The sequence below is a fragment of the Xenopus tropicalis genome, chromosome 5 (assembly GCF_000004195.4).
Source record: "Xenopus tropicalis strain Nigerian chromosome 5, UCB_Xtro_10.0, whole genome shotgun sequence".
Classification (NCBI taxonomy): domain Eukaryota; kingdom Metazoa; phylum Chordata; class Amphibia; order Anura; family Pipidae; genus Xenopus; species Xenopus tropicalis.
This window is the reverse complement of record NC_030681.2, coordinates 132,379,203-132,391,496: the sequence shown is the minus strand read 5'-3', so window position 1 is coordinate 132,391,496 and position 12,294 is coordinate 132,379,203. Positions and strand designations below refer to the sequence as shown.

Here is a 12,294-nt window from a genome sequence, read left to right as displayed (position 1 = left end):
TTTCCTCCATGTGTCTTTCGCCTACAGCCTAGTAGCTCTGTGCCGAACGCTGATTGGCTGCGAGTGAGTGGAGCTGTCATGGCGGCTGTTCGCAGTGTGTCCCGGTTTCTAGCTGCTGTCAAGGGTCCTGGCTCGGTGTGGGGGCCCCGGGTGTTACCCCGCGCGTACTCTGTCTCTCACCTGTCCGTGCCGGAGCGAATAGAGAAAAAGAGGAGAGAGGCGCTACTTGGCGGGGGAGAGCAGCGCATAGAGGCTCAGCACCGAAGGGTGAGGGGGTTACGGCAACAGCAATGTAGCTTTGACCCTGAGGGATACGGAAACTGGCAGGGAGAGCGATTTGGCATTTTAACCAGTTAGCCTCATGTGGGTCACAAGTTTCTATTCTTGGCCCTTGGCTGTCTAGGGATGCTGGGAGTTGTAGTTTCTACTCTTGGCCCTTGGCTGTCTAGGGATGCTGGGAGTTGTAGTTTCTACTCTTGGCCCTTGGCTGTCTAGGGATTGCTGGGAGTTGTAGTTTCTACTCTTGGCCCTTGACTGTCTAGGGATTGCTGGGAGTTGTAGTTTCTACTCTTGGCCCTTGGCTGTCTAGGGATTGCTGGGAGTTGTAGTTTCTACTCTTGGCCCTTGGCTGTCTAGGGATTGCTGGGAGTTGTAGTTTCTACTCTTGGCCCTTGGCTGTCTAGGGATTGCTGGGAGTTGTAGTTTCTACTCTTGGCCCTTGGCTGTCTAGGGATTGCTGGGAGTTGTAGTTTCTACTCTTGGCCCTTGGCTGTCTAGGGATTGCTGGGAGTTGTAGTTTCTACTCTTGGCCCTTGGCTGTCTAGGGATTGCTGGGAGTTGTAGTTTCTACTCTTGGCCCTTGGCTGTCTAGGGATTGCTGGGAGTTGTAGCGCTGGATATTGCAGAGTGGAAAGCTGAACTTGGGCTTGCTAGGTAATGAGGCACCAAGGGCAGGGGATCAGCAAGACTGGCTGTGACATTAGCGCAATGTGAAGCTAATTCATTCATTACTTACCAACTGGGGGTCATTTGATTTTATCGGGTCAATTTGCCTTGGTGCAGTAACCTATAGCAACCAGCCAGAGATTTGCTTCCAGTTTTCTACCAGCTCAAAGTTAATTTCTGATTGATTGCTATGGACTATTGCATGTAGGTAATTGTGCCCATTAGTTCTGCAAGCACCTTTTGCTACATTGTCTGTAGGAGGCAGAATATAAACCATCAGTAAGAACCAACTTTCAATAGCAATTGTATTTACTCGTAACTTTACAGTGAAAATATTAAAGGACATCTCAACCAAAAAAAAAAAAAAAAAAACCTTATTCAAAGCAACTTTGCAATGTACATTCATTACAAATTTGTAATACATTTTAAGTTATTTGTATATATAATTGCTATTAAAAACAGTGTCTGCCTGCCCTCTATTCTCTGCCCTTTGAAACAGTGTAACACAAGCAGCAGACTGACAGACCTGTCTTGTTGGAGGAGACTGACTTTTGCAACATAACTAAAGTGCAAAATAAATAGAAAGTAATTTAGAAATACATTTTCTTTGCTTTAAAAGAAGAATTTTGGCACCATTCCATCTGTATTTTGCACATGTGCCTAATGCTGGTTTCTCTCCTTCCCAGGGAAAGCTAACAGCACGGGAACGGATCAGTCTTCTGTTGGACCCAGGGAGCTTTGCAGAATATGACATGTTTGTGGAGCACCGATGCTCAGATTTTGGGATGGAAGAGGACAGAAATAAGGTGAGTGCTGTAGTATTCCTTTTTACTTTCCCTTACTCATTAAGGCTACAGAGTGAAAATATGCCAGGGAGTTGGCGGGCCCTTCCATTGCTGCAGGAGGGGTACCCACTGGGATTTTACTCATTAGTTGGAATGTCATAGTTTCCGAAGTAATTACACATTTTACTCTAGCTATGGCTAACAGATCACTGTGCATTGGCCAGTGTTTATTGCTGCAGGAACCTTTGGCACACAGTGCAGCAGTTTACTAGAGGGAATAAACAATGTATTCTGTAATCTTTAACTGAGGTGATTCCCAAAACCAGTGTGTAGGTATCTACAGTTAGTTCTGATGAGCAGATGGTATGTTTATAATGGCAGCTGCCAAGCACTGGAGGTATGTGGGTGCAGGGCAGAGGAGGCCACCTACTAATGTACATGCCTCTTATATGTGTATAAAAGCTATGTGCTTTATTGTGTGTTACTTTTCTTGCAGTATCCTGGAGACAGCGTAGTCACAGGACAAGGCCGCATCAATGGGAGGCTAGTTTATGTCTTCAGCCAGGTACGTGACTTTATGACATTTGTTTTATTTATAGTGAGGTGAAAGAATTGCCACATATACATCATAGACCATCGCTGTGAAATCTTTAGTGTTATAGGGTCACTGAAAGGTACAATCTGCAGCCAGTCTTTTGCTGAGAGTTTCGTTTTATTATCCTCTCTTGTCCCTTAAAGCACTGCCCCAGGGATGCACCACCATCTTTTTAGTATTTCCCAAGGCTCCCTTGCAATTGGCCTTGCACAAGCTGCACAAATATGGAGCACTGGGGAATACAGGTATGGGACCCGTTATACCGTTAAACAGTAATAAACCCAATAGGATTGTTTCGCCTTCAATAAGGATTAATTACATCTTAGATGGGATCAAGTACAAGGTACTGTTTTATTATTACAGAGAAAAAGGGAATCATTTAACCATTAAATAAACCCAATAGGGCTGTTCTGCCCCCAATAAGGGGTAATTATATCTTAGATGGGATCAAGTACAGGTACTGTTTTATTATTACAGAGAAAAAGGAAACCCCTTTTACAAATGTGAATTATTTGGTTAAAAAGAGTCTGTGGGAGATGACCTAATTTGGAACTTTCTGGATTTCCGGATACCTGTCCAATACCTGTACTAGTAAGGTGGCATCACAGCACTTTGATAGATCCCAGAAAAGTGCAGCTTTTTATCAAACAGAATCCCCGGCCGTAGGGTCAAAGTTAGCTATTTAATACATATTAACACACTTTCCTTGTATCTTAAATAAAAAATTATTAGAGAAAGGCAGGAAGCAATTTTGTGAACCCCACAGAGCCATTGCTGATTACACCTGGCCCATTCTAAACTAAACTATCCTTTTAGACTCATTCTTCTGCAGAAGCAGTAACTCTGTGCTTATTATGGGAGTCAGGGATAGCCAGAAGTAAGCTTGAACCTAAAGCTAAGCAAAGTGATCAACATGGAAACGTGAAATTCGGCACTGACAATTCAGTGGACTTCCCAACATACAAACCTACAGCCCCGTCAAACATTCACATAAACACAAATATATGCAGGGTAGAAGGGTCATGCTGATGTGTGTTTACTAATCACTGTACAGTAAATGCAATTAAAGTAACTATGCTTTAGATTTTAAGGAACCTGATGTACCCTTTGATGTTTTTCTTGCAGGATTTTACTGTTTTTGGGGGCAGTTTATCTGGGGCACATGCTCAAAAGATCTGCAAGGTAATGTGTAAAAGTTTAAATGAAATTTCATATATAGTATTGGGTAATACTTATGTAGCGATAGCGATAACTATGACTTTGTATGATAATAAAACTTGTCCTGTTCCATATGTACTTTCTTCCTGTAAGCCACCAAATATCTGCATTTTTGCAGGTAACCCCCCCCCCCTGGGTGACTTTTAGATGTGGGGCCTGTAATGCTGTGAATATGGATGGAATAGAAAATGCTTGACAAAAAGCTATTCATTTATAAACCTCTTCCGTGATTAGAGTGCTCCTTTGTCATATATGAAGTGTTTGGCATGGGGATTCTTGGTTTATGGATAGAGGGCAGTTGCAAGGACTGAAATGGGATAACTAGATGCATTAACTAGTACAATGACACAAAGTTTGGCACGGCTGCCTTTCAACCCTGGAGTCCTAGGTTTGTTTCCAGCCAGGCCATTTCTGCAAGGATATTTACTTATATTGCTTATATGGTTTCCTCTGGATTTTTGGTTTCCCACATTCTAAAAACATACAGGCAGGTTAACTGAGTCCTGCTAAGGCTGACCCTAGTGTATGTGAATGTGACAGTAACTTTAGATTGTAAGTTCCACTGGGGCAGGGACTAATGCGCATGATGCATATTGTATACAAGTCACTGCAGAAGAAGTTGGTACTCTGTCTGTGTCTGTGCTCCATGCACAGAACAGCAGGGGGCACTCAGGACACACACTCATGGTATTAGCAGTGTTTGAACACAAATATCATGGAAATGAAAGAAATAATATTAATTGCGGGCTGCTCAGAAGAATAATTTGACATGAAGTTGTGCAAGAGGGTATACGAAATAGGTTTGAGTCATGAGCAGTAAGGCCAGCATTATTCCAGCTTCTGACACAAGAGAACATTGAATCCAATGATAACTGACCAGCAAACACTTGCAGATGTTTAGATGCAGAAGCTTTTAAATGTACTTTTGTACTGTTGTGTTACAATGAACAATGGAATGTTACCTTGATTTAGCTCTAGCCCTTTATAAAATGTTTCAATCTCATGCAGGCATGTACTAAACCTTAGTCACTGTTGACATCCTACTAGATCATGGATCAGGCTGTGATGGTGGGAGCTCCTGTTATTGGACTCAATGATTCGGGAGGGGCTCGTATCCAGGAAGGTGTGGAGTCACTGGCTGGCTATGCTGACATATTCCTGGTAAGTCTCACTCATATATACTTAGAGTAAGAAGAAAGAGACAGGCCCAGCTTGACTCGCCATGTTCATTTAATAACCATTATCCAAAATCTCAGCACCCCCATGCTGCTGCCATCTTGGTTAGTACTGGTGTCACTTCTTCCTGCTCACATTTAACCGACACTGTGCACATTGCTCAGTCCCTAAGGCCGACAAGTAAAGAGGAAATAGTGATAGAAATGTCTAATTGTTTTCTTAAGCCCATATCCAAATATTCCTTGTGCACTGATATTTGTGCCCTTTCACTGTAGTTGGGATGAGTTTTTATGTTGCCATTCCCAGTATTGAAGTGCAGTCTAAGCAGTTCTTACATACAATGCTGATATGTGAAAGGCAGCACTAAACTACACAATATGGTTATCCCCAGATCTCAGTGTAAAATTAGTTGTTTTTGTAATAATCTTCACTTCTATCATTTTGTCACTTTTTCTCTTCCAGAGGAACGTACTGAGCTCTGGGGTTGTGCCTCAGATTTCCCTGATTATGGGGCCATGCGCTGGGGGTGCAGTCTACTCACCGGCATTAACAGACTTCACATTTATGGTGAAGGTAAGAGATGCGTACTTATAATGTGGCTTCTCCATCTCCCTGTTTGCCAGGCAGGAAACTTGTACACTTCCCCTTATATATAGGCTGCTGTAGGCTCCTTGCTAGGCAAGGTCTTTAGGAAGAGAATGAGGAGGATGGTTATGTCAGATGCCAGGAATTATCAATCCTTAAATCGGTATCAGGACATATGTTCTTCCTAGTGATAAGGAAGAGAGTGGTGTGTTAGAAGTCTGCTAATTGTCAGCTGTGCTTTTTTCATTGCCTATCCAGGAGTGGTAGAACTTACTAGTCTCTAAATAACCCTCCTTGTACTCCTAATTGGAAAGTCTCCAGTGACTGGTGTCTAAAGAGCAAACAAGAAATAGAAGTTGCTTATCACATGGTTCATATCCAATACTCAAAGCATTTCTGGCACTACTATATTCAAATACATGGAAACATAACCTTATCAATGAAAACCAGAAATATACCTTGGTATATGGCAGAGGGGATAGTGGGCTGAAACTGGTTGCCCAGGAGGGTAGGTGGTAGAGAGGTGATGGCCCTGGCACTGTTAGGTGAAAAGGGTAGTTTGTCTTGGATAGGGGGAGGGTTAGAACTGAAGTTAATCTCTTTGTACGATGTGATCGACTGGTTAATCTTAGCTTTACGGTTCCAAGTTTGTTCGTACTTATTGTGGCCACACTGGTCTGGCTGCACCAAAACACATTCTTCGCACCCCTAACACTTACTGTATTACGTTCTCGCAACAGTACGTGCCCAAGTTTATAAAATGTGAGGTTCATAAATATAAAACTGTTTTTCCCTATGTTTCTATTAGGACACTTCCTACCTATTCATCACTGGCCCAGATGTAGTGAAGTCAGTTACCAATGAAGACGTAACTCAGGAAGACTTGGGCGGAGCCAAAACCCACACTGCATTGTCAGGTTGGTGTGATGATTTTTAAGGCAAAACTAATGAAGCTTAAGGCCAGATGTTATACAACCTTATTGCCCTGCTGGCGGAGAGGCAACTATTTATTCCAGAAATTGCTAATTTTCTTTAAAGCCCCATCTGCCTTTTCTGCCATTGGTAGGGGAAGCAATGACTTGACAATGAATGCATATACTGCTATTGTGTATGCACGGCCGTACATTGTTACAGTACGGTACAAATGAATGTAAGCCTAGGAATAAACATTCAGTGTAGCCTGTGGTAATGATGGACCTAGTGTGCTACCTACCAGTGCTTTCTTTTGCAGGGGTGGCTCATCGTGCTTTTGAAAATGACATTGATGCTTTATTAAACTTACGGGAATTCTTTAACTTTCTACCACTGAGCAATAAAGACCCAGCACCAGTCAGAGAGTGTCAGGATCCAAGGTGAGTTTTGCCTACATGTTAAACAGAAAAGCATGCTATAATACACAAAAGCCATGTACTAACCTGTAAAATACATACATATATGTTGTGTTAATTATGTCATCCGTTATATTGTATCATATGTGTTAATACTATATTAACTCATGATTTTGGCACCCACAGCCCCTGGCAATGAGGAATACTGTCATGGGAAAACATGTTTTTTTCAAAAACCCATCAGTTAATAGAGCTTCTCCAGCAGAATACTGCATTGAAATCCATTTTTCAAAAACACAAACCGTTTTTTTTTTATATTTAATTTTGAAATTTCACATGGGGCTAGCCATATTCTTCATTTCCCAGGGTGCCACAGCCATGTAACCTGTGCTCTGATAAACTTCAGTCACACTTTACTGCTGCACTGCAAGTTGGAGTGATATCACCCCCCTCCCAGCAGCCAATCAGCAGAACAATGGGAAGGGAGTAGCAGCTCCCAGTAGGTATCAGAATAGCACTCAATAGCAAGAAATCCAAGTCCGGCTTGGGACTCCTCCAGTTACATGGAAGTAGGAGAAACAATAGGTTACCCGAGAGCAGCTCTAATGTGTAGCGCTGGCTCCTTCTGAAAGCTCAGAAAAAGATGCATTTGTTGGTTCAAGAATAACATTTTAAACGATAGAGTGAATTATTTGCTATGGAAACAGTGTATAATTTAGAAATAAAAAGCACACCATAAAATCATGACAGAATCCTTTTTAAGTATTAAACCTTGTGATGGAGCCCCTCTAAATAAAGCAACATATGGTGGCTTTTTGGTCGCTGATAACCCTTTCTTTCCTTTCCAGTGACCGTCTTGTTCCTGGACTGGATACTGTGGTTCCCATGGAGACCACAAAAGCATATGACATGCTGGATATCATACACTCGGTAAATTCTTCTTGCAGCTGGTACTTCCCCTTAGCCTTATACTTAAGACACAGCCTAGTTTATTGCCCTGTGATCTCTCTTTGGTTTTTACACAGATCATAGATGAGAGGGAATTCTTTGAAATCATGCCAAACTATGCCAAGAACATTGTAGTAGGATTTGCCAGGATGAATGGAAGAACAGTTGGCATTGTGGGAAACCAGCCTAAGGTGGCCTCAGGTATTGTTGTAAAATGTATCATGCCCTGGTTAAGGGGCCAGGCATTTAGTCTGTATAAGCTGGGGCCTTGATATTACCAATTTAGTAAAGTGGGTCACATTTTAATCTCTTTTTAGGTTGCTTGGACATTAATTCCTCTGTGAAAGGAGCCCGCTTTGTCCGATTCTGCGATGCCTTTAACATACCTATTATCACTTTTGTCGATGTTCCAGGATTTTTACCAGGTAATGTTTGGAACTTACATAGATGTCCAAACTAGGGGGGGCAAGGGAAATGCAGTTGCTCAAGGCTGGAAGGTCAGAGCATAGATGATGGTTTTATTAATATTATTTATTTCTATTGCAATTATTAACATGTATTTGCAGAGTGCCAACATATTGCGCAGCAGTGGTAGTTGTATTTGTACAAGGCTGGAAATCTCATCTATCATGTCCACTTCATTAGGTACTGCCCAAGAGTATGGAGGGATAATCAGACATGGAGCAAAACTGTTGTTTGCCTTTGCAGAGGCCACAGTCCCAAAGATCACTGTGATCACCAGAAAGGTAAGAGCAAGCAATGCAGCGAGAAGTGCATAAGACTAAGGATGAGTGATCTTGCTGCGATCTCACGAGATATAGCATTGATGGGAACTTGTGGCAATGGGTAGGAGAGGATTGCAGAGCTAGGTATGTTGTAGGATAGCAAATATATACATAATACAATTTGTATTCTTCCTTGTTTTCTCCTAATCCATTTCTCTGATAAGCAGTGGTTTAGACGATCCCCTATGCAATCATTCTGTTTCACCTAGACTGCTGCAATCTGCTACTAACTGGATTTCCAACTCCCACCTCTCCTTCCTGCTGCAGTCCCCACAAAATCAGGGAGTAGGCATTTGCCCCCCCACCCCAAAATCTCACCCTAACTGGCCTTGAGTCACTGCTCTGGGACCCCCTAGGGGAGCCAGCCTCACATTTTAGGAACCACTCCTGTACACCCCTGTCTGACTTTAAAATGAAAAAGAAAACACAAACTTTTCCAGAAAAACTGATAAACCGCTGAGCAGAGCTTACAATTTGTTTTGTATGTATTGCTAACGGTCTCCTCTATTCATTTCTCTAGGCTTATGGTGGTGCCTATGATGTGATGAGCTCAAAGCATCTGAGAGGCGATGTTAACTATGCGTGGCCAACAGCGGAGGTTGCAGTTATGGGAGCTAAGGTATTTATTTTGAGAATGTTTGAATCACTTGGCGCATTAAACTCAAGTATCAGACATTATTAAAAAATAATGTCCCCAATTTAAAATATAAAGATATTAGTTTTTACCTAAGGAGTTGCATTATTTATATATAAAAAATAACATAACTCCTGATTTTACAACATGAGTTACAGTATAAACATGTACTTTTGGAAAAGCCAGATTATATTATGAGAATGATAGCTGTAATTATTATTATCTGCCTGGTCTGGAATTTATGGATCTTCTGGTTGCCAGAGACAAACATACCAACCAGAAGAGTGGATTGAATTTTGTTGCTGCCTTTATTTCAGCCTCACATTCAAACCAAAACCTACAAAGTTGCAGCAATTTGCAGCTCTCATCTGCTGTTGTAGAAGCAGTTGTCTGGGTGGCAGTGACCTAGTTGCTGCTGCTTTTTCCAGATGATTCCTCTAGGCAGCTTATTAACAGTACATTGTGTTATTGCTTGGTATCAGGGGGCTGTTCAGATCATATTCCGTGGCAAGCAGAACCAAGCCGAAGCAGAGGAAGAATACGTAGAGAAATTCGCCAACCCATTTCCTGCAGCAGTGAGAGGTAAGAGGTACCAATAACAAACTGGTGCATGTTAGATGGGGCATTGAGTCCTCTGTGTTTGGGACACAACCTCCATACCGAGATTTTTCATACATTGGGGGGTGCGGAAATTCTATTGAATGAAAAGAATATACCAAGCCTACAATAATGCTATCATCCTCCAGGTGGGTAGCATTGATTATAAGGAAAATAGAAAGCTGTATTTCTCAATCTCTGGTGGGGCTGAAAGAGTTAAGGGAACAATAAAATGTGCCCTGAGGACATTTAGCCTCTGAATATCCGTCATTTGCTTTTTTCCTGTCCCTATAAACTGTAATATAGCACCTTAATGGCCATAAAAAGCATGTTTTTGCCCTGGAGATTATATGTGCAGAGAGGCAATAAGCAAACTTTGGCCCATATGTACAAAAAAGGCCAAATAAGCACAAAGGGAATGAACACACAATCTTTTTTGTGGAAACAAGTGAAAGGTCAGTACTTCTCATAAATAGTGTGTATATTTTCCCTTTCCCTGGTGAGTAAATGCATTACAGGGCCACTGCCCAGTGTGTAAAGAAGCAGAGATCCAGCAAGACTATGAGACAAGGTGCTTACCAACTGTACTTGATCATTAGAGTTTCTTTTACTGTCCAACCAGGGACCTGCAGGCAGGATTAGTCTCTCCAGGGGATTTTTTTTGATCCACAGGGCGATATAATTTAGAAAATAAAATAGCCCACAACATAGATCTAATATATGCTCTAAACCCATTGGTCAGTGTCCATTCTGATCCCTTTAATAAATTGCTTCCTGCAGTAGCAACACTAGAACTATAATTAAAGGGTGCTCATTGCGATTATAAAAAAAAAAAACCTCAACTGTGGTTGTTTAAATATATATTTGAGTCCCTCATCCCAGCCTTTTTTTTTTTTTCTTCTGCTTTAATTGTTGCTTCCACCAGTATTAGACACTAATTAGCAAAGCCCTACTGCCAAACAACATGATTCAGTAGGAAAATGTGCTGAGTTAAGGAAACACACCAATGACCATTTATATATTAATAACTATATAAAAAAAATAAAAACTAGTTGCGAAAAAGGATATTAAGCACCCTCTATGGATTGAGTGCATGTTTATACCATGTTTATACTAGCCCAGCTTGTCCAGAATGTCAGAGACTGGGCCACAACAACCCTGGTAAACTATGTGCTGCTGTCTGCTGAGTGGGCAAAAAAGCATTATTTAGTAATAGGAAAATAATACTCCTGCGGTAGATACACAACACCCCACCTTCTGTACTCTCTCAGAAAAAATAGTTTAATGTGTTTTTAATGGAATGGATAGCGGTGTCTTTACAAAAAAGACATACATATGGGCACATTGCTACTGAAACACAAATACACAACTACCTCTACATAGTATATGAGAAGAATGGTACTACAAGATCTACTTATTCATATACCTGCAAACTGAAAGGAGTGTGAGTAGGGGAGGCAGGTCTAGATCATTATTTTTGTTTTTTTCCTTTTTTTAGGATTTCTTTTTACATATATATGTAAACAGATAGTTTCTTTTTTTTTTTAGTACAGTGTAAAGGGACCCAATATGATGTACCCATATAGTACTGGTTATGATGCTTTTGCAGTGTGACATGGACTATGACCTTACTGTACATAAAAAAATGTTGCCATTATAATGCAGTAATGGAGAAGGTTTGTTTGTTTTTTTCATTAAACTTTCTCAAAGTGAGATGAGCTTTGTATAAACCAGCCCTTTCCTAAGCTGCAGACTTTGAGATGAGGAGCAGCTTGTTGAACAGAAGGCTTCTTTGTGGATGGTGAATTTGTTTTACTGACTTCTGCCCTGCTTAGCAGAACCAGGAAGTGAAGTTAGAAAGTTCTTTCTTGTTTAGTGCAACAAAAAACACAAAACTATGTTCAGCACGATTCCTACTCATTAAACTCATGATAAAAAAGGGGGATATACTTTAATCAGGATGCTAAAATTAGGAGGTTGGGCAGCAATAGAGCATCTCAATCCGTTATGTCACCATTTGGCAGTAGTAACTTAAATTTTGTCTAAACTCTGTACTGAATGTTGTATGCACACAATTTAACGGCCTACCTTGGAGAAAAACATTGCTGCAAAAGCCTGGAACGTGAGTGAATATTACAAAAGGAAACTGTGCAACTCCTGTGTGCGATTATAGAAGCGGCCACCTATGGTTCTAGGCAATTTGCTTTATTGTGCGACAAAACTTATATGAGTCAACTTGTATTAACTGGACTTTGTTTTTCCCTGATCTACTAATGTAACATCCTCTGCTGGCAGGGTTTGTTGACGACATTATTCAGCCATCGACAACACGAATGCGCATCTGCCGTGATCTGGAGGTGCTGGCAAGCAAGCAAGTAGTGAATCCCTGGAAGAAGCACGCAAACATTCCTTTATGAGCCAGTCATGTCCTCCCAACCAGGACTGCATAGTGGAATTCACCCAAAACAAGCATTTCCAATCAAAACGCCTGCACTTAAGCAGATATGATTGATATCATTGTGACTGAACCGGGCCCTAAATCCTGCCCTTTAGCACAGGAGGGTGGAAGTCCTGCCCACACTGTTGATTCTCATCTAGGAGTTTACATCCGTTTTCACAAGATTTTATCATTGTGATATAAAATCTACAAAATTATGTACTATAATAAACAAAGAAAAATAACTTCATATTTAATATC

General features: G+C 41.2%; 1 protein-coding gene across 1 annotated transcript; it reads left to right on the top strand.

Annotated features, from left to right (window-relative positions):
- Window positions 1-39: 39 nt before the first annotated feature.
- pccb (propionyl-CoA carboxylase subunit beta) lies at window positions 40-12,294 on the top strand. The gene is made up of 15 exons (XM_002939915.5): window positions 40-267; window positions 1,632-1,751; window positions 2,227-2,295; window positions 3,451-3,507; window positions 4,591-4,704; window positions 5,182-5,292; window positions 6,113-6,221; window positions 6,536-6,656; window positions 7,481-7,562; window positions 7,658-7,781; window positions 7,898-8,005; window positions 8,226-8,326; window positions 8,886-8,984; window positions 9,482-9,581; window positions 11,892-12,294. The coding sequence occupies exons 1-15, from the start codon at window positions 79-81 to the stop codon at window positions 12,011-12,013; spliced, it is 1,626 nt and encodes a 541-aa protein (XP_002939961.2). The 5' UTR covers window positions 40-78; the 3' UTR covers window positions 12,014-12,294.

Coding starts and splice junctions, on each gene's coding strand:
- pccb (XM_002939915.5), top strand. CDS start 79: ATGGCGGCTGTTCGCAGTGTGTCCCGGTTTCTAGCTGCTGTCAAGGGT. Junction 268..1,631: donor TAGAGGCTCAGCACCGAAGG/GTGAGGGGGTTA, acceptor TCTCCTTCCCAG/GGAAAGCTAACAGCACGGGA. Junction 7,782..7,897: donor CCAGCCTAAGGTGGCCTCAG/GTATTGTTGTAA, acceptor ATCTCTTTTTAG/GTTGCTTGGACATTAATTCC.